Source organism: Poromitra crassiceps (genome assembly GCF_964638095.1).
Source record: "Poromitra crassiceps genome assembly, chromosome: 6".
Taxonomy (NCBI): Eukaryota; Metazoa; Chordata; class Actinopteri; order Beryciformes; family Melamphaidae; genus Poromitra; species Poromitra crassiceps.
In genome coordinates, this window is record NC_139627.1 from 41,922,019 (window position 1) to 41,948,351 (window position 26,333).

The 26,333-nt window shown below is 43.9% G+C and overlaps 1 protein-coding gene and 1 pseudogene across 2 annotated transcripts in view; both read left to right on the forward strand.

Moving 5' to 3' along the window:
- The window catches only part of gpc6b (glypican 6b), a gene marked incomplete at both ends in the record, with an annotated part of 143,235 nt that overhangs the window by 101,467 nt on the left and 15,435 nt on the right, over positions 1–26,333 (forward strand). The window contains 3 exons of the mRNA XM_083639494.1: positions 9,455–9,585; positions 10,292–10,435; positions 11,345–11,374. Coding sequence (XP_083495620.1) covers positions 9,455–9,585; positions 10,292–10,435; positions 11,345–11,374 — 305 coding nt within the window. The remainder of the gene's footprint in view (positions 1–9,454; positions 9,586–10,291; positions 10,436–11,344; positions 11,375–26,333) is intronic.
- LOC310778738 (gamma-tubulin complex component 2 pseudogene) lies at positions 1,912–4,925 on the forward strand (annotated as a pseudogene). Its single transcript has 3 exons — positions 1,912–1,931; positions 2,034–3,084; positions 3,658–4,925. The product of its transcript is annotated as a gamma-tubulin complex component 2 pseudogene (transcript).

A 26,333-nucleotide genomic window follows, 5' to 3' on the forward strand; every position in this document is an offset into this window, starting at 1 on the left:
CTTGCCATTTTTTCCACTGTTTCATATAGCGCCATTAGCTGGTTGACTGAACCACAGATGAGCTATGCTTTACAGAATCCAAATTACACTAGAGCCATTTTTCATCCTGTGGATCTCTTCGGAGGCAAAGAGCCATAGATGGGCCTTTTCACTTTCCTTATTTGTCCTTGTCTGCTGGAGGTTGCCGCTGGCTGACATAGCCTGAATTTAAGTGGACATCAATCTCGATAAAGAGGTAGAGCACGGAGTAATGTTAGCTCCTCGGATTTTTTCAATATTTAGCAAGACGATGCAAATGAGCATGCTTCACGTTGTGAAATATAACTCCCATATATAATACATTATATTTATTTCAATGCTATGGTTTAAATATAATAACTCCCATATTTAGTACATTATATTTATTTCAATTCTATGGTTTAAATATAACTCTCATATAATACATTATATTTACTTCATTGTTATGGTTTCACTGTGTCTTTCAGTTTTGAATTTCGACAATCGGTGAAGTGAGGCAGATTCAGTGTCGTTGTTTTAGGCCCTCATCTCACAATGGAACAAGACGGGTCTATTTGCATATCTGTATGGCGATGATAACAAGATTTGCTCCAGTTGGCCGGTAGCCTATCTCGGCACTACAAAAGTGATGCAGGGAGAATTTGGCTGGCAGTGGCAGTCCCTGCCACAGTGGACTGGACTTCATGCACTCCTCATAAATGAGAGTCATTAATTCTCCATGTAGGTAGAGTTTTTCTTCCACATGCAGTATAGGAGCTCGCCTTCCTCGGGGACAAAGCATTGCCCTGGCCCGACTCAACCCAATCAGCATCGCCATTCCTCTCGCCGCTTTGATTCCCCCTCTGTTTTTCTCTCTCTGGTTTCTCTCTCCCCATCTTCTTCCTTCCCTACGTTTCTCAGTTGGTACTAAGACAAAGTTACTGCTTCGCTGTGTTTGTTGAGCCCATCAGATAAGTTGAAGATAATTCACTATTGTTGGGAGAGATTCCCATCATCTCTGGTGCTGGAGGCACTCTTTTCCTCTCTCTCTTATTATAAGATGCATGTATGAGTTGTAACCAGGTGCTTCCTTGACCTGAATTTTCAGTATTTTATAGTGTTTTATAAAGTAAGCAGAGCTCACTTTATCATGTATTTACATCACAATAAGATCTAACGAGTGTGCGGTAATGTCAAATTCAGAATATTCTCGGAAAATACAAAGGTGCACATTGTGCACTTGATTGCAGTTGAGTGTCATCTCAAGAGACATAGGCTACAGAATATAATGTAAATGGTAAATTGACTGGTTATATATCCACCTTATTTCTAGCTGCCATGATGCCTTATGTGAAATATGGGTGCTTGTTCAAAGAGCAACAGAAATATCGGATGTGATAGATACAATTATTACATTCCCTCAAATAAGTCGTCAAACGAGTGTTATTTATTGTGACAAGGAACTTTTTTTCCAGCGTCAGAGTTTTAACGAGCTGCAACAATCAGTCACATTCTAGACCGGACCGGACCTTGCATAATTATTTTACAGCGGGGCATTCAAAAATAAGGTGGATTGTGCTTTTGTGCTGACAACCACACAAAGCGCTTTACAGTAACTAGAAATGTGCGCGCTTTGCACACTCAATTAGTAAGTAGAAGCCTAACCTTTATGACATCACTGATGATGTCAATGACCTCATGACATCAGTGATTTATGACATCACTGATGATGTCACAATGGTTTTGATGTGACATCATCAGTGTCTGTCACAAATCACTTACGCAGAGAGACATTGTAACATCATCAGTGAGACACTCCAGTGTCTGCAGCAGAATGCCAAGGAGGTCAATTTAGGTTTATTTTATTTGCTTAGGACGGTTTTATTATATTTTTTTCTCTTGTATTATCCACTCATGAGGGGAGAGGACTCTGTGTAAGCCCTCTGGGCTTCCATTCTCTCCCAGCACTATCTACTCTTTTTTAGCATTTGTTTGTTGGTTTTCTTTTTTAATGTGCTAAATGAAATAAAATCAAGGTCAGAGTCTTCAGTCAACACAACTGCAGTCACAACGGCCAGTTAATAGTCTTCCTCAGACCAGCACCAAGATGTCCATGCAGGAACTGGTCGAGCTGCGGAAGAAGCTCGCCAATGTGAGCGCCAGCTCCAATGTCCCACAGTCTGCCAAAGTCACACGGTTGTGCTGAGGGACTCGCACAACAAGAAGAACCCCACCCAGCCCAACCTGGTGTTTCCTAACTCGGTTTATGACCGCCCTGCTCTCATAGGAGACTTCATCACTGGCTCCAGCCCAGTGGGAGAGCCGGTTGTGGCCATTGGTATTTTGCCTCTGGCGGCTCAGGAACAAGCTATGGTGGAGGATCTGCTGTTTGTGCTGACTGGAGTCAATGGGAGAGTCATCACAGCCCAACCTGTGCTGGGGAGGCAGAACTGCTCGTTCATTGTGGATCCAACTCTGGACATGTCCGTCAAAGAGCTGGTTAATCGTATATTGCCGGTCGCATCAGACTACTCCACTATAACGCGCTTCATTGAGGAGAAGTCTTCCTTTGAGTACGGCCAGGTGAACCACGCCCTCACAGCGGCCATGAGGACCCTGATGAAGGATTACCTGATCCTGGTCACTCAGCTGGAGCACCTTCACCGGCAGGGCATGCTCTCCCTGCAGAAGCTCTGGTTCTACATCCAGCCCACTATGAAGGCCATGGAGATACTGGCCTCCATTGCTTCCTCAGTGGACAAAGGTGACTGTATGGGTGGGTCAACGCTGAGCCTCCTCCACGAATGCACCTTCAACTACACCGGTGACAACCAGGAAATGTGCCTCTACCTCAACAAAGCAGCCAGCCTCCCTTACTTTGAAATCCTTCAGAAGTGGATCTACAGGGGCATCATCAGGGATCCATACAGTGAGTTCATGGTTGAAGAACTTGAGCTGCAGAAAGAGAAGATTCAGGAAGACTACAATGACCAGTACTGGGATCAGCGATATAGTGACTCTGAGGCAGGATGCCTCTCTTCTTGAGGCGGGAGGGCATCCGCTCGGAGAACCCCCCCCCCGTAGGGGGTTCTTCGGGAGTCAATACATTGGTGGTGGACTGGGGAGGTGGGTGGGGTGAAACGCGGCTTCCAGAGAAGGAATTCGATCAGCTTAGTGCGGCGCTGGAGGACAGGGAACAAGGACCGTGGGGCGCCCGGCGTGGCTATAAATACTGCCACGTCATGGCCTCGGCACTGACGACATTAACGCCGTCACCTAGGCAAGTGCGTCACTACTGCACTGACGACATTATCGACGTCACGCTGGGATTACTGCGCTTGTCGTCACGCTAGGATTACGTGTGATGCTAAGGTCGCTATCTCTCTAGATTACGTGTGGCGTGAGGCAGCGTGACTGGTCTTCATCTTGAAACTAGGTCGAGACCATCATTTCAATCATGAGAGACCAGAGGGTAAGGTTAATCAGCAAGCTTTATTAAAGTATGGCATGGCGATAGGATTCATGGCCTGAAGCAGTATGGCATTAATTCTGATGGCGTGGCAGCATGGCAACTGATTCTTTGGCGTAGTGACTCTGAGGCAGGATGCCTCTCTTCTTGAGGCGGGAGGGCATCCACTCGGAGAACCCACCCTGGTACAGATGAGGTGCGAGAGTGTGGACGTGACGTGACCTGTCCCGATGCTACGGAGGTGCTGTACATGCCGAAGGAGAGAGCCTACGTAGAGCAGATAGAGGAAGCCTACAACTACGCCAGCAAGGTCCTCCTCGACTTTCTGATGGGAGAGAAGGAGCTGATTTTGCGTCTCAGATCGATCAAGCACTACTTTTTGATGGACAAAGGTGATTTCTTCGTGCACTTAATGGACCTGACAGAGGAGGAGCTGAAGAAGCCGGTGGATGACATTGTGCCTCCCAGACTGGAAGCTCTTCTGGAGCTGGCTCTGAAGATGAGCACGGCCAACACAGACCCCTTTAAAGATGACCTCAAGATTAACTTAATGCCCCATGATGTCATCACCCAGCTGCTGCGGGTGCTAGCCATCGGGACCAAGCAGGAGAAGGCCATCATCAACGCAGACCCCACAGAGGTGGCCCTGAGTGGCCTGGAGGCGTTCTCCTTCGACTACATTGTCAAATGGCCACTGTCGCTCATCATCAACAGGAAAGCACTGACCAGATACCAGATGCTGTTCAGACATATGTTTTACTGCAAACACGTCGAGAGGCTGCTGTGCAACGTGTGGATCAGCAACAAAGATGCCAGGCATTACTCCGTACACTCTGCTAAGTGGTTTGCAGCAGTGTTCGCGCTCCGGCAGCGCATGCTGAACTTCGTGCAGAACATCCAGGGCTACATGTTTGAGGTGATGGAGCCCACGTGGCACATCATGGAGAACAACCTGCAATTAGCGTCGAACATAGATGATGTGCTCTGCCACCACACCATCTTCTTGGACAACTGTCTGAAGGACTGCATGCTGACCAACCCCGAGCTCCTCAAGATCTTCTCCAAGCTCATGTCTGTGTGTGTGATGTTTACCAACTGTATGCAGCGCTTCGCCCAGAGCATGAGGTTGGACTGCCTCTCTCTGGCGCACAACACCATGGAGGGGCGTCCCATCCTCAGTGAAAGCACCGAGGAGGCAGAGAAGAAGCTGACCACAAAGTTTCTGGCTGAGCATATGGAGGCCCTTCAGTCGGACGCAAGCTTTGAGGCCACCATCAGTGCGTTTGACAGCAACTTCAGCACAATGGTGCTGGACCTGCTGGACAAGCTAAGCATCTCCAGCACTGATGACTGTGTGCACAGCATGATCAACATCATCTACAGGCTGGATTTCAATTGTTTCTACACTGAGCGGCTGGAGAAGATGGCCATAGAGAGGAGTCAGAAAGCAGCAGCGTAGCATGTTGTTACACCTGTGTTTTCAGCAATAACAACTTACCTTCCTTATGTCTGCAGTGCCCAGCAGTCCCATACCAACTGCCCAGATGATTACCATAGAGACATTCCATGGGGGCAGCTGTAGCTCAGGAGGTAGAGTGCGTCGTCCACTAATCGCTTTGGATAAAAGAGGTCTGTGGTTCGATCCCCGCCTCCTCCAGTCTCCATGTTGAAGTGTCCTTGGGCAAGATAGTGAACCCCAAATTGCCCCAATGGCTGTGTCAGCACCCCGCATGGTAGCTTGCCGCCATCTGTGTATGAATGTCTATGTGAATGGGTGAATATACCTGCTTCATTCTAAAGCACTTTGGATAAAAGCACTATATAAATGCAGGCCATATACCATTCCTTTCCATTCCATGCCATTCCTTTCCAAGTAAATGGCTGCTGGTTCAAGGAGCCGATATTTCAGTGTATGTATAGTATGACATTTTACTGTCTATTTGCTGCTTCATTAAAATGGCAAAATGTAAATTAAAGAACTGGAGCAGTTCTAAACCTGACACTCCTTGTGGGTAAATTAGTGTACCTTATGATAATGATGTATGTTTGTATTGCTGTTTAATAAAGAACTTTACGAAATGGGAGTAATAAATAAATAGGGCAACTCTTGCTCATAGCCCAGCCAATAAAGCCTGAACCTGCGGCAATGACATAGAGCATATTGACAAAGCCCAAGCCACCGAGTCCAATAACGGCATGGCGTAGTTCTCTTTCACTAGGTTTAGGATAATGTGATCGCATTCGCACAGTGATGTGATTGAACTGCTATTATACAAAAACCTTTTGGCCCTGAACCCGTAGTCTGTCCATGAAAATCTGAACAAGCATCACCCCCACTCATCTGCTACTCAAAGTGTAAACGGTGCTCTTCAAAGGCTCGGCCTTCGACGTAATTGGAAAGGAAATGGAGTCAGAACTTTTACTCAGCCATTAGTGATCTCAGGCCTAAGCCCACGACACTTCTGCTATCAAAGAGCTACTATGCAATTTGGAATGTTTTAAAATATACACTATTTGTTTCCTTTTTCCCTTTAAAGGCTATATTTTTCTCAAAGTATTACTTTTGGGTTGTTTGTTTTGTTTTGAAAATCATCAAGGTTCATCATCATCAGATATAGTTTATACACTATTTGGTGTAATCAGGGGCTGTATTCTGGAATATATTATCTGTGCCTTGACCACTTCGCAATACTGTATATCATACTATAGTTTGCTCCTCCTGTGATGGGTGGGGTGGTGGGAGCAGCATCCAAAATACTTACCTGTTATTATATTACTACGTATAAGATAATATGCTTCAAACAAATGACTTACTGCATTTTATTGCAGATGAAACATATGCTTTTCGGTCAGGCATGGAAAATATGAGCATGCCAGTAGTCACTGTTTCTGTAGTGTCTAAATGGAGGATAAGGATGACCTTATTCAAAGGGAGGTAATTGTGGAGTCATTATGACAGCCTGCTGGTGAGGTCTTGTCCTGGGAGGTCTGTGGATGGAGGAACTGTTCATGACAAGCAGCCTTTAAACTACCGTTTCCAGACCTGGGACTTGCTCAGTCATGAGTTACTGGTATCGTGGATCTGTCCAGCCCCCCCCCCTGTGGCACATTGAAGCGCAGAACTGCCATTACAGAGACAGTAACGCATTAATATGAACAGTCCTCTGGGGGTTGAGAGCACATCACCGCAGTTTCATGGCAATATCAATTCATTTACATTGGTTCTAAAGGGCAAATGTAATTGCCAACTAGTTTGAAAACGCTTGAGAAACCTACCCTGCTGCCAGTTGTAAATAGTTTGTTTCGAATGCTTAAACAATTTAAGGGTTCTCTTCAGATGTTAATCGAAAGTGATGGGAAACAATGTGGCAAACAAACAATATGCCAAAGTGCCTCTTGTGCTCAGACACGGCCGTATAGGCTTGCGTCCACACAGCGATATTAATGAGCCGTTGACCTCACAGCATCTATGGCCCGCAGCGGATGTAAATACGAGCTCGAAGTTGCTTGGCTTTCAAAAGTTATATTAAATCAATGACTCATCAACGCTATTCATAGTATGCCGCATAACTACATTTTGTTTACTTGATTGAGTTGATCTACATAAAAATTGAGTTTACCCCCAGAAGCATTCATGCCCCCTAATTGTGTGTTGATGTGCTGCGATGTGAGGGAGGAAGTAATTGACAAGCCTGTATAGTCATGAGAGAGCGAGACACAGTCGTTTTGGTACGCAAAAGTATGCCCAATACTTCTAATGGTTCATAGTGAACGGTAGCAAAACCATTCTGTCATCTTTTTTTATTAGTATGACCAAAGTCAGACTTGAAGCTCTTGTGCATTTCTGTTAAAGGTGAAGTATTTAACAATGTAAAATTACTAAAAAAATTTATAACTGTCTGTATTACAGTGGAAACATGACTATTGGCCTTTGAGAAACTATCCCTCTGGTTGTCAATAGAATCAAACCATTTTAGATATCCAGTCTACATCCCAGAGAAAATGCTGTCGGATAATGAGCAGCCTGTAGTCTGTCAGACAGTAGTTAGTCAGTGTGAACATGGAGGAAGGAAACTGGAGGATTGCCTTGGTGGCTGGCAAAAGCATGTAAAACAATGTAGGCTGGTGTACTATGACACCTCCCGGTAGCGTAAGACACTGAACCCCTAACTGCTTCCGACGAGCTGGTTGGTGTCTTCCATAGCTGCCGCCACCGTCATGTATGAATGTGATCTGTGTGAATGGGTGAATGTAGGCATTATTTTAAAAACGCTTTGAGCGGCAGCCGTTAGCCTGGAAAAGCGCTATATATTCTGTTTCAACTTGACAACATTAATATTCTAAATTTCCTCCAGCTTACTTCCTGTTGCAGTTTGCTAGTACAATAACTAAGCTAGGTTCCAACCTGTTCCCTAGCAACACAAAAACCATCTATGAATGTAGTCCATTTACCATCATGTGCAATTTCTTTCTTTCTTAGGGCCAATTCACATGCTCTAAAGCAGGGGTCCTCAACTGGTGGGTCGTCGTGACCCAAAAGTGGGTTGCTGGGCTGTTTTGAGTTGGTCACGGATGTGTGCCTGAAAAAAAAGGCTGTAGCGGGTTCATTTTTAAAGCTAGAGTGAAGATACTGGAATCCTTTGAAACTAGAAGACCTAAGCCAGGAATCCATTGCTACCAATGTCATGCTAGCTTGTCAGGAAGGGGGCTAAATAATGCTCCAAAGTTGGGCAAAATTTTAGCCAGAGAAAAACTGGCATGGCCATTTTTAAAGGGGACCCTTCACCTCTCACCTCAGGATATCTGAATAAGAATGGGTTCTATGGGTCTGCGTCTATGTGTTATTCCGCCTATTCTATCTGAATATTTCTGCATATTGTGGTCCCTAAACAGTCTTGGGATTGCATAAATTGGGAATGACTGCTTGTGGATTCAATTAGCCCAATTGTATTCATATGTGATAATGTAAGTTCCCATAGTCACCATTTATTTGTGGTATAGTTCATACAGTTCCATTTAGATTCTTGAAGTACTGATGAGTATCACCAATTTAAACTTGTGTAAAAAGCATACTACTGTATATAGGCATACAAAAATAAAAAGATATATTTTGGTCGTGACTTAATGACTAAGGAAAAATGTGGGGCGTGAGGCTAGACCAGTTGAGAACCACTGCTCTAAAGCACTTGGAAAACTCGAGGCGTGCTGAGTGGACAGTGAACACAGAAAGTTTACCAAGTGCACTTGGATGTTGACCTACGGGTACACCTGGTATTGCCGCAACCAAAGACGCCAACTTCACACGTTTGTTAGTAGTTATCTGAAATAATGGATTGCCATGGCCGTAGTAGCTTTACTCCTTAATCTACATGTGGAGCAAGAAGATCTCACCATGAATACTTCAGTGACATCGCATCGTGTGCGTGTCGTGACCGCGTCCGCCTCACGTTTGCACGTATTTGAGCACGCAAAAGACACAGCATGTGAACCGGCCATTGATTCTCTTCTTATTTTGAATATGCATATTCTGACTACTAAAGTTGTAAAAGAAAAAGTGGTGGTGCATCTGGCCTGTGTGTGCAAGTAAGGCAGAGATGGAAGAAGGCAGAGAGCGAGCTAGAGGGCCCCCTTATCTCCCCCCCCCCCCCCCCCCCTTAAAAAAGACTTTGTTTTAGCACCAGTGGTACCATGAATGAGTGAAGCTAACCATGTGAATGGGACCACACCCCTCGACTCACTCAGAGTTGGGTAAGATAGGAGATAGGAAAAGGTTGCTACCCTTTCTCTATTATCTATTCTATAATAGAGAAAGGGGAGCAGCAGTGAAGAAAGCTTTTCCTGATTGAATTAATATCAGTGAACTGAATCTTATCGTATCTAAAAATGCTAAACATGAACTTTTGTATGTTTCATATGACCTTCTGAGTGTTGTTTAACTGAATGCGTGTCTCTGCTCCCCTCCCTCCAACACCCCTCCCTTCGTGACAGATGCCATGCTGCTGGTGGCACAGAGGCTGGAGGGGCCTTTCAACATTGAGTCTGTCATGGAGCCTATTGATGTCAAGATTTCAGAGGCCATCATGAATATGCAAGACAACAGTCAACAGGTCTCCTACAGGGTGTGTCAATTATGTTTGTTCTCAAGAAAGAAAAGAGAAAAGAAAAACATAGGTTCATGGAGTTCAAATAATACATAACCTAAGTGACTAACTCTCAAGAGTGGAGCTTGCTCTACTGTCCTGCTTTGAGAAACAACTGGGCTGTGTCTAAGGTGTGTAGAATAACACATTCTAATTACGGTATGTCCAAGTTTAGGTTTTTTTGTATTTGAATTATATGTTTCATTTTGGTCAGATAATCTTAGTTCAACTAACAGTAGTTAATGTGTTTCCTGTGTTTTACTGCATTTTTCTTCGCCCACAAAATTGCAGTCAGAGAAAGAAAAAAAATGTAGGTGGTTGTGAGGACATTTTTTCTGCCTACATAATCTTGGATGCCAAATCTCGTTCCAGGGCTAAATGGTCTGTTGGCTTTCACATGGAACAGATGCAGTTGTGTTTATCGCTTAAGTATATGTGGTGATTTCCCAAAAGCCCGTAAAAACTTAACTCTATCATCTTAAATAACATTGGTCGGAGCCTAGTTAAATAACCTATCAGCGTGGTTACCCCAATGTGACTGAGAGCACTGTCATGCCGCTAATGTGGGATGAAGGATCCACAACCCCTTAACAAAACATCATGTTTTCCCTATTTTCCACATCCCAAGTCATTCCAGCCGCTGTAACAGTCTGACGGTCGGCTGCCCATCTCTTTGTAATTGCAGGTCTTTCAAGGTTGCGGCCAGCCAAAGCCCTCAGGAATGAGCAGGTCTACCCGCGGTGTTTCGGATGTGTTCAACGCCCGCTTCAGACCGTACAGCCCGGAGGAGCGGCCTACCACCGCTGCTGGCACCAGCCTCGACAGACTGGTAAGGAGACGGAGCCAATGCCGCTGTTTTCAGGCCAGACACTGCTTCAGCGTAAACATCATTTGTCTTTCTGACTTGACACTGTTGATTAAAGCTGGTGATTTGCCGTCGCGGGCCCCCGGAGCCGGAAATTAATTCTTTGTACTTGTCCTCCATTCAGGCCCCTCTATCGATCTGTGTTTGTTAACGAATCGTCAGCTTTACCCCAAGAGGGCAGTGCGCTGCGTGCCGTGCCCTTCTCGTCTCTGTGTGCGTGGCAAATAGGAGGGGGAAAAAAGAGATGAATAGATTTTGCGAGACTGACCAGATCCATTGTTTGTTGTAAAGCAAACCTGTATTTTCTATCAGATTAGCTGTATGTTTGTTGGGTTGGATCTCGTTACATGGATTTCCATCTCAAACAACCTTGAAACCTAAAATGCTGCGTCAGGCTAAAGGTTACCATGGAGCTGACAGTCCAATTCAGCTGAGAGACAGTTCTCATCATGGATTATCTTTACAGCCACACCGCCCTTCCTCTCGCCCCTCTAGCCCTTTTCAAATGGACTCTTTTCTTTTCAAATTGGTGATGTAGGGCTGTTTTCTCACAACACAAAAATCACAAAGTACCGGTACTGTCATTTATTTATGTATTTATTTATTTATTTGCACCAATTTCCTATCAAAAGTAACAAATGTGTTCGCCTGCGTTATTCAAAACATAGGTTACCGGTACTTAGTTAATGAATAAATTAATTCAATACTACCGTAATCATGTTTTTGCACACCATAATTCCTCCTCCATATTTGCTGATGTCTGATATACAGCAGTTGCCTTTCTAGCTGTGTGTGTCCATCAGCGTCTTTTTTCATCTACTCTGAATGCTTAATTAAGTCTTTCTGTTTCCCTGCTTTTATGCTGCAAACCAGAGGATTGTCTGGAGTGCAATGCAAGATAGCGTAAGCTTCATAATTTTATACTCATTTCAGTTGTTTATTGCTGAGCCTAATGTCTGGTTTCGCTTTTGATACTGTTTTATGCATCACTGAAAACCATAATGAATAATGAAGTCTTAAAGTTGTGTGGTTTGAGACGCATAGGGTTGTCCGTTATTTTAAAGTCCCTGGAAACCAAACATAAATGATGTGTTTTGAGTTTGTCACACCACAGATGTTTTTTTATTAACCACCCAGTCAAATCTGAACTGAATTGAATGCCGCCAAGTATATCAAATGAGGAGCAGCAATCATCTATGATCTCAAACATAGATGGTATAGCTCTCAATGATATTCTCTGGTGTTAGACTGTGGGGGTGTATGAAGCAACATGCTGCAGGATGCTTGCCAATAGCCAGTGAGAGTCGAGCATGCTGCATGACACGCCCACACCCGTATATGGAGGACTGTGTGTTTGCAGCAGCCAGGCTCCGCTCGAGACAGAGATTTCCGTGTTGAGTTTGATCTTCCCTCCGAGACCCATAAATGTCGTAAAAACATCGAAAATAGCTCACCAACAGATACAAAAACATGAGCATATATGTGTTTAATGTACATACAAAGAACTGCCGCGATCAGACTTTTGAAACGCGCATTTTTAAAAATCGCGATGTGTCTCTCCCTGGAGTTCGAGGTCTGTCCCCAACCCGCTTCCTTAACTGCAGCCCGGATGTCAGCACTCGGCAACAGCTTAGTCAGGCTGGAATGCCACGGGGGGTTCTCTGGAGCCCAATAGCGAGTCACAGTCCCTGGGCTGGCAAATGCCGAATGACCGTGCATGTGCGAGTATCGTCTCAGGCTGGGGAGGGGGTGCCATTTTTGAAATCTCAGGTTTGACAGACAACTGAGAGCTTCTATAAGATTGATACATTTTATGACATTTCAAATTTGAACATAATGAGCCATATGTACCGCCCACTCCAACTCCAACCTCAGCAAACAGTAAAAACAACCTCCTCTTTGAATTACAAAGGGTTGTAAAATGGGAACCCTTATAAGACCTTGATCACGACCACTATGGTGTATTTAAGCAATAGTTCACAACAGGCTATGGTATATGCTTATTATACCACACCGAAGCGAAAACACCCTTAGGTGTGGTATAATAAGCATCAAGGCCTGAAGTGAACTATTGCTTTTATAAAATGGTTACCATGTAGGCTATGGCAATATGAAAGGAATAGAGAAGTCAAAGTATACACACGCACATTTCTTTTCCAGGTGCTGAGTTAAAATAGTTATTTCATGAGATTCAGGAAAACTCGCAAAACACTGTTGGTAGCTCGCAAGTCTTCCTGAATCTCAATATGAAAGGAATAAACAACTCCAATTTAAATGGCTGTTAAAATAGTCCCTCCTGGCTCCCTGAACCGGCGCTGTCAGCTTGACAGGCTTGGTGACAGACAGCTAATGTTAGCTAGCGGCTAATGCTTGTGCTAACGTTAGGTCCGAGGCTAGGTGGCTTTAGGTGGCTTTTTTTCTGGAGATAACGTGTCCAGTAGGCACTGTTCAATCCAGTCGTCCATAGATAAGCCACCCCAAAGGTCGAAGTTAACCTTGAATGTTTCCATTTCGGTAGGCAGCTAGCGCATGTTAGCTAGCTAGCTCAGCTGTACCATACTGATGACGTTACTAGCAGGAGACGACAGTAAACACTACCGCAAGGCACTTGGCTATTATGGTGACACGGGTTGGCTTAGGAGCGCGGTTATTTTATGGCAAAGGCATAGGCGGCGGGTCACGCCTTCGCCATCCTGGGAAACAATATCGGCTACAGTTTGCGAGGCCATCAGGCTGCGTTTCTCAGAGGCGGAGTGTTGCGGGAAGATTCGGCTCTAGCTGTGGTATACGCTAAATATACCACTGCTGTGAACATTCAGATTGTTTGATTTCAGAGAGCCATTTTATAATGTTGCATCAAGGTATCGGCTATTAAACATTTGACAGTCAAGTTGCAAACACCACAGGGAGTGTGGAGGCAACTTGCCGCAGTGTCCTCAGCTTGTGAAGACTCCTCTCTGGAGATCCAACACGTACTTTTTCTCACCCACTATATCTATTCTAGACACATCAGAGACCAAGACCCCTATTGCTTTAGCTAATAGAGTCAACTCCTTGAGGAAGCCAACCAATCAGCAAGTGACCTGCTCCATCAGAGCTGGCTGAGAGGAGAGCTGTGAGAAGTTGGGGAGGGGGTGTTGCAGCCAGCATCTGCTACTAATGGTACAGTGAAATGAGGGCTCCAGACTGCTCATGAATAACTGGGCAATTAGCCTGCTTGGAGAATCCCTCAAGATTGAGCTGAGTGACAACAGCTTATTTTTGACATATGATATCTTAGCAAGTACATCTGAGCCCGAGATTCCATTATCAACATCTTTGTACTCTAGAAATCCATTTCATTCTTTGCTGATCATAGTGGCCACAGAGAGCGGCAATGCAAATCATGACATTACCCTGTTGTTCTATAATCGAGTGAAAAGAAGTTGGGCTAGTGCAGAGCAGAGCAAAATATAGCTGGTTTGTTTGTCTTTCTGCAACATTTATCTACTCTTAGCCATAAAAGATTAATTGATTGATCTGTGTGCTTTCATTTTACATCAGTTTGCACTATTCTGTTTTTTTTTAATGATGTTGACCATCTTCATAGAGATATTTGTCAAGTTGAGACTTTCCATAGAAATGTGTGTTTTTTGGATTTCAGCTTTTGAATCACTGCCTGAAAATGACATTTTGAATGTGGTATTATCACCCAGCTGTCTATGATAACAGAACACCCTTGCATATTAGGCTGTATTGGCTACTAGTGATAGTCTGACAGTTTAATATTTCCAACATGACTTTTATCTTTGCAAGTCAACACAATTGTCCTCACCCTCACTAATCTCACTCACACTAAGGAATGATAGATGGGATTGTACATACGCTGTGTAGACTATGTACTATATTAAAGTACTTGATTGTTAAGTGAGCTATCAAAAGTGATGTTCGTCTTTCGTTATAATAGTATACTGTACTGCAGTTGTATGTATTATATGTAGTTAATCCTAGTTCATCCAAATCCTAGCTAGTAGTTAATCCTATTTCATAATTTCTTATCCAGTTATTGACATTTTATATATTTCATATCATAAATCCTTAACAGCTGTTAAGTTATATATTCCAATATATTCCAATAAAATAAAAAAGTATCATTAATGTTCTTGTCAGAATGCTTTGGACAAAAGATTTTGACCGTTACATATTGCAACTGTAGCCTTAAATTGATACATTTTCTGAAGTCTAAAACTGAATTATGCTGTGCACGTTTTTGTGAAGTGGAATGAACTAGCCAGAGTCCCAGAGTATATGCCAAGTTGCCGACATTTATTATTCTCTACCAAGAATGGCAAAAAATAGTATTCACAGGAACACAGGCATCAATGTGATGAGTCATGTTATGAAAATATTGAACTACCACCGTGGTATAGTGGTGGGCTGTGGAGCTAGCACTGAATAGTGGTAGTTGGGGGGTCATCTGTCCCAGACAGCACATATCTGTGAACCCTCCTCGGTGCCGCAGCCTACCTCCAGCTGCCGACCACTAAGCAGGCTGAGGGTGTCAGTCTCATCTAGCGGCAGTCTAGTGCAACTCTCAGCCTGTTATCAGTGTCACAGCATCTATCTGTTTATTCACTCGACGTCTGTGGGAGCGCTCTCCAGCACAACTTTGTCATCCCACCACACACACCATCCTGGTTTACATTCTGGTACGTGATAATTAGCCGTGACAGGGTGACAGTGTGACAGTGACACTGCTCATCCTTGTGAAGGTTGACAAAGGTTTAACATGTCCTTTGATTAGAACTTGTGTGTAGGAGTTTGTGAGTCAAAGAATGTGCGAGGGATGGCGGGGAGTGTCTGCGCTCATCTCCTCTGTTGCTTATGAGAAGCCTGGAGGAGCGGGCCCACCTCCAGCTCAATGAGCCATGACTGTATAATTGCCTGACATTCTGTCACAGCATAGCTCAAAGCTGTGAGAGAAATGGAGATTTGAAAGTCCAAAGAGGGGATAAATGCATGGCAGATTGTCAGGCTCAGAGGTGCATTTTAGATAATAGGAGTGTTTAATTTGACATTGTTCCAAATTTTGCTGCAGTCCAGTGTTGTTGTTTGTTTTTTATATATTTTATATGTCCATTCCATTTTGTTCCCTTTGCATAAAAAACATATTACATCAACTTTTGCTGAATAAATATTTTGAAGATGTTATCACAATAAGATGCAAAACGTGGGCACCGCACTGCTCAGTGATGAACCGTGTTGCCTCACAGCAAGGAGGTTCCAGGTGTGATCCCTGGCCCTTTCTGTATGGATTGTGTATGTTCTCCCCGTGTTCATATGGTTTTCCCAGTTTCCTCCCACAGTCAAAAGACATGCAAATCAAGTGAAGGGGAGACTGTCCCATAGTAAAATGTGGATGTGATTTTCTATCTGTGTTAGTTCTGTGATGGCCTGGCATCGTCCCTGCCAGTACATGCTATAGGCTCCAGTGAGAGTGAATAGGAATAAGCGGGTAGAGACAATGAATGAACGAAAGATACAAAAAAAATGATTTTGTCTGCTGCCGTCCAAACATTTCTGACCCGAGCTCGATCCTGCTGCCGTATAAACATTTCAAGCCACTGAAACATTCTTGTTTTGGATACGGCTTAATGGAAGTAAGTAGGCCTGTCCACAGTTCCATCCTCAAAGTTTTTGTATTTACCCACTCTAGCCCAAGCCATGTCATTATGTAGAGTCCACAGATCCTGACCACATCAAAGTAAACAGTCTAGAAATGGACAGTCCTGTTATTTGACAGCAAATTTAACAATGCCCTGAATGAAGGGCCGCATTCAAGCATGGGAATTTGACTCTTGAAAATGATAACCTGTCATAATTCAAAATATACTTGCAAATGTGAAACATCACTCCAGGATTGCCTTCAGATGAATTGGAAATGATTTGGTCTAGCTGATTTATTGTGTAAAAACCGAATATGTATGCTAATGCTAGAGAAACATGGAAAAGCCAACAGTTCATGAATTGAAAAGGAGTTGCTGGATTGGCTTTCAAGATGAATGTATGTCCCTTTTCAAATAAAACACTGTTGTGTGCAGTACACAGTGATCATTGTAATTGTATTGTATTGTGTATTTTGAACATGAAAGACGAAAACATGAAATGCTTCCCCCACACCGGAGGCAATCACCAAGGCACCATTTCTCTATCAAACAGCTGTGTTTGCTGCTGGTGAGCTGAGAAAGAAAGTAACTTTTATTTCCAAGATGTCAATCTGGTCTGCTTGCAAATATGAACAGCTGTGGTATTCTACCACATGCAAATACCCTAGATGTGCATTTCACTGTGGGCAGAGAGCCAGATGGGTTTGCAGGCCAGGTTCCGGTAGGTCCCCACACAGTAGTGTCAGTATGTTCCCTTTCTAGCTTTCACATTGATGATGTCTCACTATGGGATAGATCTGCCTGCATATTTCTTAGAAGCATTATTAGCTGAGCAAATCTTAGCATTTGTTTGGACTAAGTAAATAGAAAGCTGGAAGTAGCCTGAAGCTTTATTTTATTTGTTTAGTCCATATTTCCCAGCCGCAGTGATTTATGCTAGCACGCTTACTGTTGTGGGCGTGATACTGCATTTAGCATGGCATTTGTTTTAGACTAAGCCACATGAGTCAAGGTCAGATAGAAACGTTGGTGAGTGGAAAAGCCTTTGGGTTCCTCTCACGAAGAGAAACTTTCATCTTCTTATATTTGTAACATGCAGTTTTGTCTGCTTCCTTGACTGAAGTATAGGTTTATTTTATGTTAAAAGTTCCTACGTGTAGAATATGAACCTCAATATATGATTCTCAAATTACTTTTTGATGGCATGGTAATAATGGTAAAAAGTGAGATCATCGCAGTGAAAATTAGTTTATTCAGTGGGTTGCTTCCTGTCTGTTTACTCTGCGTCCCAGGCAGAGATACTCACAAGTCATTTTTTGCAAGTCCAAGTCTCAAGTCTTTGAGGGGCAAGTCCAAGTCAAGTCTTTGAGGGGCAAGTCCAAGTCTCAAGTCCCTATGGATGAGCGTTCCATCATCGAATGCATGCCATCCGGTCTGCTTAGAGTTAGAACACTGCATCTAAAACTAAGGAATTCAAAGCATGTACTGTATTATTCTCACTCCTTATCTATTAGAATACAGTAGCAGCAATGATTAGAGATGACATTAGTAGACATTTCCTTAATGTTGATGCACCAAAAAAAATGAAGAAAAATAAAGATTGTTCACAAGTCCCAGACCTTCAAGTCCAAGTCAAGTCTCAAGTCTTTGAGGACGAGTCTCAAGTCACTGTGTGTGTGACTTAAAGTCCCTGGAAACCAGAAATATTTTTTTATTATTTAGCATTTTGAGTTCATCACATCACAGGAACCTATGTTAATAAGCCACCAGCCAAATTTGAAACGATGATGAACGTCGCAAAGTATATACATTTAGGTTTGACAGTCATGGCGAAAGTCATGAGAATCAATTAGATTTTAGAGTGTATTTTCTCCCGCGGACTGTGTGGGCAAAATGCCCACACACGTCTGCAGCAGGTCTCCGAGAGAAACGGAGAGAGAGAGAGATTAGGAGAGAGAGAGAGAAGGAAAGAGAGATGGAGTGTGTGTGTGTGTTCGCGCGTTGCTCGGCGCATAGCCTACTGACAGAGAGGAAGAGATCTCTGCCGCTGCGAGTGCACAGCGCTACTGTGTGTGTGTCTGTGTGTGTGCGCACGTGCGTGCATGCGTGTGTGTGATTCGATTAAATCTTATGACGTGATAAGATCATGCATTTTAGCACAGCGCGCACCGCTCTCTTCAATGAAGAAATGGAAATCCAGACCTTGTAGAAAAGTGTCGATTTTTGGGGTTAGGGTTGAAAGTAATGTCAACTACTTTCTGAGGCACACAATTAAAGACCCTAAATTTAATAGTTAGAAGGTTTTTGTGGATTTTGGTTTCCAGGGACTTGAAGTGCGACTCAAGTCCAAGTCCCCATCTCTGGTCCCAGGGTACAATTTGGAGTGAAATGTGCAGGACTGATTTACGGCACAGACGAGTCTCAACCAAAACAGGAAGAGGACTTCCTCATTCTATTTGTTTGTAGCAGGGAAGTATTGTATTATAGGCAAGGCGAGTGGCAACTGCTGTCCAGTTCAATATTATAACTTTTTCGCGGCGGCTGTTGTAAAATACTACCGCCAAGTGACTCATGTGGTCGCAATAGTCATCCAATTTCAAATTCTCCATATAAGGACTTCAAGAGGAAGACAATAGGAGGGTTAAATATTTTCAACTTTTCAACACAAGGCACAGAGTCGCACCGCTTGTCAACGTCACAGTTGAGCCAGGCAGCCAATCAAATCAAGCAGTAGGCGGGCTTTACGTCCTGTTTTGATGCCATTTGATGTGGCAGGAAAGGAACAGTGGGACAGGCTCACCTGGTGGAGCTTAAGTCTTTTGCGCGGCCGACCTGGGTCCTTTACCACGTGTCATCCCCTCTATCTCTCTCCCCACCTTTCCTGTCTGCCTAACTGTCCTATCTAATAAAGGCAAAATGTTGGTTGGCAGATTTACAATCTGGGAGAGCATTGAACCTCACCTCACTGCTCCCTGCCTCCCAAGGGGACTTGTTCAAGCCCGACACCACCCTATGGGAGGAGATCATCGTGGCCAATCTCTGCCTCTGCCTCTAGAGGTGCACTATTCAAGAATGGCTCAACCTGACCAACAAGGATTAGGAGGAAACACTGGCCGTGCCAGTAGTCTGCTTCAGTGTTGATCAGGTGCGAGGCCAAAAATAAATAGGATGAAGGGTTGTAGCTCTTTCTCCCAGAATGTGCAACCAGCCGCTCAGCTGGCCCCACTGCTGGTGACAGCGCAGACACAGGGGGTGCCACATTCCAAAGCACCCCCAAAACAGGCGAACAATCAAGCCTAGTCCAGGTCCCAGTCTGGCCCAAGAAAGTCCTTATGCCAACAGGGACCCAGAAGGGTCAATAATTCCCCCCACCCCCATTACCTAGGAAGAAGTGACCTAGCACCACTGCCAGGATGGTCAGCGCGAGCCCTCATACGTACGATCCTCACCTCCTGTTCAGAAAAGCACCCACAGGGGCGAATTCAAGTGCCCCACGGGATTCTCAGTGGTGTGCAAGACCCAGTTCAATGAAACACAGCCCCACCAACCCGTTTATGTAGCGGATTGTTCAAAGCCTCACATTTGCCAAGAGAATTTGGGAAAGGCTAAATAAATCAGACTAACTAATGTATCAAAGCACTTGCACATACACCCTGACATGATCTCTCAAAACTTTTCCATTTGCGCATGCAGGCAGAGAGCCATGGGTGCAGTTGCACAAGTTAAAAGATAAAATATTTATTACAAAACAAACTTGGCACTCTCAAACTACAGTATAACACCCCCGGAGAGCTGTTGCTCTGTCAGAGGTGAATCACTACAGTATGTAAGCGCTTTCCCACCACAGGCAGTGGGCATCTGCACACTGCTCGCAACTGTTGGGCCGCTATTCACCTTATGTAGCACCGCCCACTTGACCCATTGTGTCACGACTTCCTGTTCAAAACGCCAAACTAGTCTGACTCACCTGGTCAAACCTCACATAATGAGTCAGACTAGGTTTATGAGTCACAGGAAGTGTAAACACAATCAGAACTTCCGATTGTGTTTACACTTCCTGTTAGCCTCTCAAGCCAGACTGTCTCTTCTACATAAGGTGAATAGGGCACTCCTGCCCTGTAACTGCTCTATAGGCTTTGATGAAGTAACCCAGTCTGGCTCTCCAGCTGAGGAGAGGCCATTTGGCCTGAGTGTTTGTGAAAAGCATGAAGCTATCCACAGGACTAAGGTATTCACTTGGCTATGTTTCTAGGTGATTGGCTTATATTTGCCCAATGTGCACATTGGCAATTTCTCCCGTTAGTCTCACAGTTTTATAGTGATACAAATCAAATGGCTGTAGAGGGCTTAGTTTTAAATGCAGCGTGGTGTTTCTGGTATCATATGAAACTAGATGATCTAAGAGGCATCCATTGATACCAACCATGTCATAGAGACACTGCGGAACGCGTCATCATTCAGAAACCACGCCCAAAACTGGGGACTGACACAGACAGATATTCTGTGTGACAGCACTTAATTTTAACGTATATTATCTTAACTTACCACAGCTGGTCGTGGTTCTGTAACCTCCCTGTGGGAGTGTTGTTTTACTTTGGTAAAATTGTATTTTGTACTTTATGCATTTTGTCACTTTTATCTCTTCTTTTGTCGGAATGTGTGCATCGTATGTGAGGGGAATTGTATGTGTTCATGTTTTGTTGTGTTCTGTGATTGAGCTCACTAAACCAAATTCCTATCAACGATGTTGAATGGCAATAAAGTATTGAAACTTGAAACTTGAAACTTGAAAAAAAAAAAAACTCCTGTCCAATCCTGGCGTTCTCCTATGTCGCGTGCATGGTCGGGTTTTGCACAAAAAGATCGTATATACGGAAGATGAACACTCCAACTTACTTCATTGACAGCAACATCCACATTTTTCTTCTCGCCAATTCTCAATGGCTTCCTTGTTTTCCTCGGGAGTACAAAAAAACTTTAACTGGTGATTTGTTGTCTGCGCAGCCCACCACACAACAGCTTTTAGCTATGTTTAATTCAAGGAAAATGACGCATGGTGTGTGGAAATGAACGGAGCTTTTCCCCCGTGATGGGCGTGGCCTATTTCATGCAGTGTCTCTATGGTAGCGTGTCGGCAAGAGGGCTAAATAACGATCCAAATTTAGTCTAAATTTTGGCATGGGGGAGGGGATTTTTCAAAGGGGTCCCTTGACCTATCACCTCGAAATATGTGAAATCTATGGGTACCCACGAGTCTCCCCTTTACAGATAACGTTAACATTTTTCGATAGGGTAGGGCTACTCTCAACACCAGACCCATGAGAGTTCTTACACTGATACATGACGGTACTGCACGTTGCAGATCTCTCTCTGGCTCTGGCACACAAAGCACACAAATGGTGTTTGAATGCTGGCCAGTGATTGATAGAATCCTGAACCCACCAATCAGTAATGACTTTAGCGATCAGGCGCACCCACCCAACCTGACTCTGTTGACTTTTGCAAATGAACCACTCTCTCATTGGTGCAACGACCTGTCAGTCATTCTGTGAAGTGGCACAGACTCATTTATGTATGTGGAACGTAATGTTTGAGTCTGGGGAGAGACTAGGGTAATAATAATAATAATAATGATTGGATTTATATAGTGCTTTTCTAGACACCCAAAGCGCTTCACAGGAATCATTATTCATTCACACCATTCGTACCAGTGGTGGTAAGCTACGGGTGATGTAGCCACAGCTGCCCTGGGGAAGACTGACGGAAGCGTGGCAGCCATTTCGCGCCTACGGCCCCTCCGACCACCACCAACATTCATAGACATTCATACCCATTCATACGAGGCAATGAGGGTTAAGTGTCTTGCCCAAGGACACAACGACAACAGCTGGGAGGGAGCGGGATTCGAACCGCCAACCCTTGAGTCATTGGCCGACCTGCTCTACCTCCCGAGCTAATGCCGTCCCCAAAGCACAAGCAATTTTCAGCAAGGCAGCATAAATCGACAGAACAACGGATCACATCACTGGCGATGTTTTGGCGGACCTTACGGAGTTTGTCGACAGGATATCTCAAAAAGTTATTAATGCTTTTGCATGAAACTTTGTAGAGAAGTAGGTCATGAGCCAACTTTAACTGATTCACTTTCCATGCCTAATCACAAAAAGGCGCCTAACTTCCAAATGGATTCACGTAACACCACAAAACTTTGTAGAAAGGTTGCCAGAGGTATATGCACTCTACCGAGTGCCCTCCAGGTGATACTGATTTCACCTCACTGGCCAGCGAAGCCTTGGTTGGCAGAAATAAAACAGTTCCTGTGCAATCAGCCATGACAGCTTCCGTTACACAAGCATCTGCTGTCACAAGCACAGAGGAGAATCTTTCATTGTCATCTGTTGAGGTTGTTGCTTTAAAGCTAGAATATGTTAACATTTAGCATTAGCATTATATTACTATAACATTAAAATATCAAAGAAAACAAGTAGACCTATGTTATATTTTTAGTTGTCAACTTACCCTATTATCCCAAATGTTTCCAAAAATGGTCAAACCCAGAGAAATCTGTATTAATTTTATTCAAGGACATTTGGTGAGTCGCATGTCGATGACATCATCATAGAGCACCGGCTGTTATCCGGATCTCCGGACAATTTGATTATTTTCTTTTTTAAGTCACGTCACCCTCACTTTTTCGATATTGGTTGTTTTTAACTAGGCTATATTTTTCAACTGGATGAAGGATTTTAGTCCATCAGATGTCTGCTGATGAGATCCTGAGCAAACAGCTTGGCTCGCTGATGTCAAGGCACAAAACTGCCTTGGGAAAACAGTTGTCAAATGTCTGTTTGTTTTGGAGAGGAGGAGACCTCTACTATTAATGGTACAAACCTTGTGAATGATGAATACTGAAGGAACTTAAAGGGGGACTAACCCCCTAGATATGTATTAGAACAGTGATTTGAAAATACCTATGGAAAAAACCAAGAAATGACATATGCTCTTGTCTATACTGGACTCTTTGGCTGTGTTGAAGTCCAGATTTTTTTTCGGAAATCGACGCCATTACAGTTTGCCTACTGCCTCAAAAATAATTTATTTGAGAGGGGCCATATCTGTATAAATATCAGCAACTAGCCAACGCTGGTGGCCTGTTTGGAAAGAGCTTTGCTCAAAATGGTTGAAAGTTATATCAATTTGGTAATTCAGTGGCGAACTAGAAATTTAATTATTTTTCTGCATGTAACTCTATGGAAACTACTCAAACTACGTTACGGGAGCAAAGTGACATGGGCTCGTTAAAAGCAGCACACCCACAATAGGACAAACCTCTCGCTCTGGGGTAACACAATGCGAGATTTCTCCACGTAATTCCCTCGTCTAACTAGAGATAAACCGCGCAATGAAATCCGTTTTTAATTTGCGTTTTGGGGGTTTTCGTGATTCTTGATGAAATTTACAGCACCTATGATTTTTCCTCATAGGGCGCAGAGCAGGACAGAGCTCTTCTCCTCCTCGGAGCACACACACACAGACAGAGCCAGTTGCTCTGCTCTGCTGACTGAAAGCCCCCGCCTCTCACTGCTGCTGTGTGCAGTGTGCGCGCGCCCCGCGGGTGCATGAGCGAGCAGAGCAGACTCTCCCGTTTGACTGGCCGAGAGAAAGTGCTTCCAATGAAATGTCAGACTGTGCACAGAGAGCACTGGAGAAAGTGCTCCAGACAGCAAAACACACACACAGCGAGTCAACCCCCCCCCCCCCGTTGCTTGTACACAGTGACGATATTACAGCAGCCGATGTGTTTAGACCAGCTTTGTCACGTTGTCACGTCGTAGTATAGCGTTATATTTTACATGTGCGCTAAACTGCGACGCTATTTGTTTGCGGAAATATCAGACTGCTCTCTGCTCTCAGAGCACAGAGAGCCCAGCTGCTGCTGCGCGCGGCCGCGCGCCCCCGGAGCTTGAGGCTCGTCCATGAGGTTACAGTACGACTCTCTCCTGCCCGCTCCCACCTGCCTGGGCTTGAGACAGTGCTTCCAACTCGGACTGATAATATAAACATCATCATTCGAGCTTATTCAGGTAAGATATTAATAAAGTAGTGACACATTCAGCGGGAAACTAACTATAATTAAGACATGTGCCAACTTTGACAACGTTTGGTTCAGTATTTTAAGAGCAAACTTCAATAAGAATAGGCTTGGAGTTCTGAGGAGCCGAAAGGGTACAGAGGGGGTAGGGGAGTAATTATCTTGAAATCCCATAGTCTTTGGGGGCACTGTGACGTCAGTGTGCCCCTAATCTCCCATTCATTTGAGAAAAAAAAAAAAGCAGTGTTCGACCCGTAGAGGGCGCTTATGCCAGTTATGCTGCTGAAAAATGATACAAATGGTAAAATGGCAACAGTTTGGTGTCAAATGTGGAAATTCTGAGCAGAATTCTTCACACATCACCCCCAAAGTCATATATATTGGTTAAAAGCTGAAAAAAAGTGTTTTGGAGGTTAGTTACACTTTAAATACAAGCTGAGCGCCTAGAAATGGGGCCAGGCTGAGCTAACGTTAGCGATAACGCTGCGAGCAGCCCCGTCTGCCAAACTGCATTAGGGAAAGAATTATTGTTAACGTGAAGCTGCTTTATTCAGCGTTTTTACAGGTTTTAATTGCAGAGTGTGTTTGTTTTTAAGAGGGGAGGAGACGTCTCCGGGTTTCCGCTCCCAGGCAAAACCTTGTGAACAATGAACACTGATTGAATCCTAACCTAAATACGACACGACGCCATGACACTATGTCTGTTGTTATTGTTTTGAGTGTGAGAAACCTGGCTGCACCTAGTGGCAGAAAATTATATATTGTACGTTTAAGCCTGGACTGTGCGTGGTTTATTTTTAATTATACTGGTTTCCCACAGAATGTTATGAGTACTCTTCAGAACACCAAGGCCTCATCTACCCGATGCCTGTATACAAGCATGTAAATGGTGGGTATTCGCCTATTCGGGGATTGTGTGTCTAGTATTAAAGTATACCTAGCAGCTGTATCAGTCTGCCATAGGATTTGAAAGCAAGACAGTAGGGAAACATCCTTTGGTCCATCAATTGTAAGGAGGCGGAACACATAGACTACTAACTTGTTTCCAATCCACTGTCCCCAGCATGAAACTTGGTTGGCAATATTAATGGCAATGCCTTTGACACACTCTGCTTGCTGAGTTGAGGTTTCTATAATGTAGCAGTGTTTTGAAAATATGGTGAAATAATTAAAAAATAATTATTTTCACGTACATCTACATGAGACCTAATTCTCTACCTCAGTGGTTCCCAACCTTTCCCCACTCATGGCCCACTTGAAAATTTCCAAAATGTCTGCGACCCACGTCTGAGCGTAAGCAGTACGGAGGCCAAATAATGCGTTATCAGAGCACTTTATTTTAACGATAAAAGAGCTGTCCATCAGCACCACAGAGACCAGAAACTAAAATAGGCTAATTAATGAATAATTGATTACAAATAATTGATTACAAATTAAATAAAGGTATCATCTGTTTCCCTTGGTTCCCCCCCCCTTTGCCCCCTCTCCTGTAAAGTGACCTTGTTTTGTTTTTTTGAAAGGCGCTATATCAATTCAAGTTATTATTATTATTATTATTATTATTATTCAACCATAGAGAATTGCATTGTCATACATAGCATTTCCCCCCCACAAAGATCATAATGTTTTGCAAATGATTTGACGGCCCACTTGCAATACCTTCGCGGTCCGCCAGTGGGGCCCCGGCGCACAGGTTGCTCTACCTCAACTTTTAGAACAGTGTTGTAGACAAGCCACTAATCCTCCTCCTTCAGCTCAAGTCTGTGTTGGACCCCTTTTAATTTTCAACCTGCCTTCAATTCAAAGAGCAAACCAGCCCAATGTTGCATACACACTGTTTCATACTGTAGCTTCCCTGCTAATAGTGCCCTATAAGTTGGGCAGGGCCATTGCTGTGGATAAAAATGTGTTTTTCCCCTGCTTTATCAAATAGGGGAAAACCAGCGAGGGGCATCTGCCTGGACAGACATAACTTTGAGGATATACTAAATGAGGCCCAGTCAGAGGCTATAAGCCAACCAGCAATGATGAGAATAAGCTACAATGTTGCCAATAGTGTGATGTTTCACAAGAAAGCTCCGTAACATGATCAACAGATTGCATGTGTTTCAGTCATACGTTAATC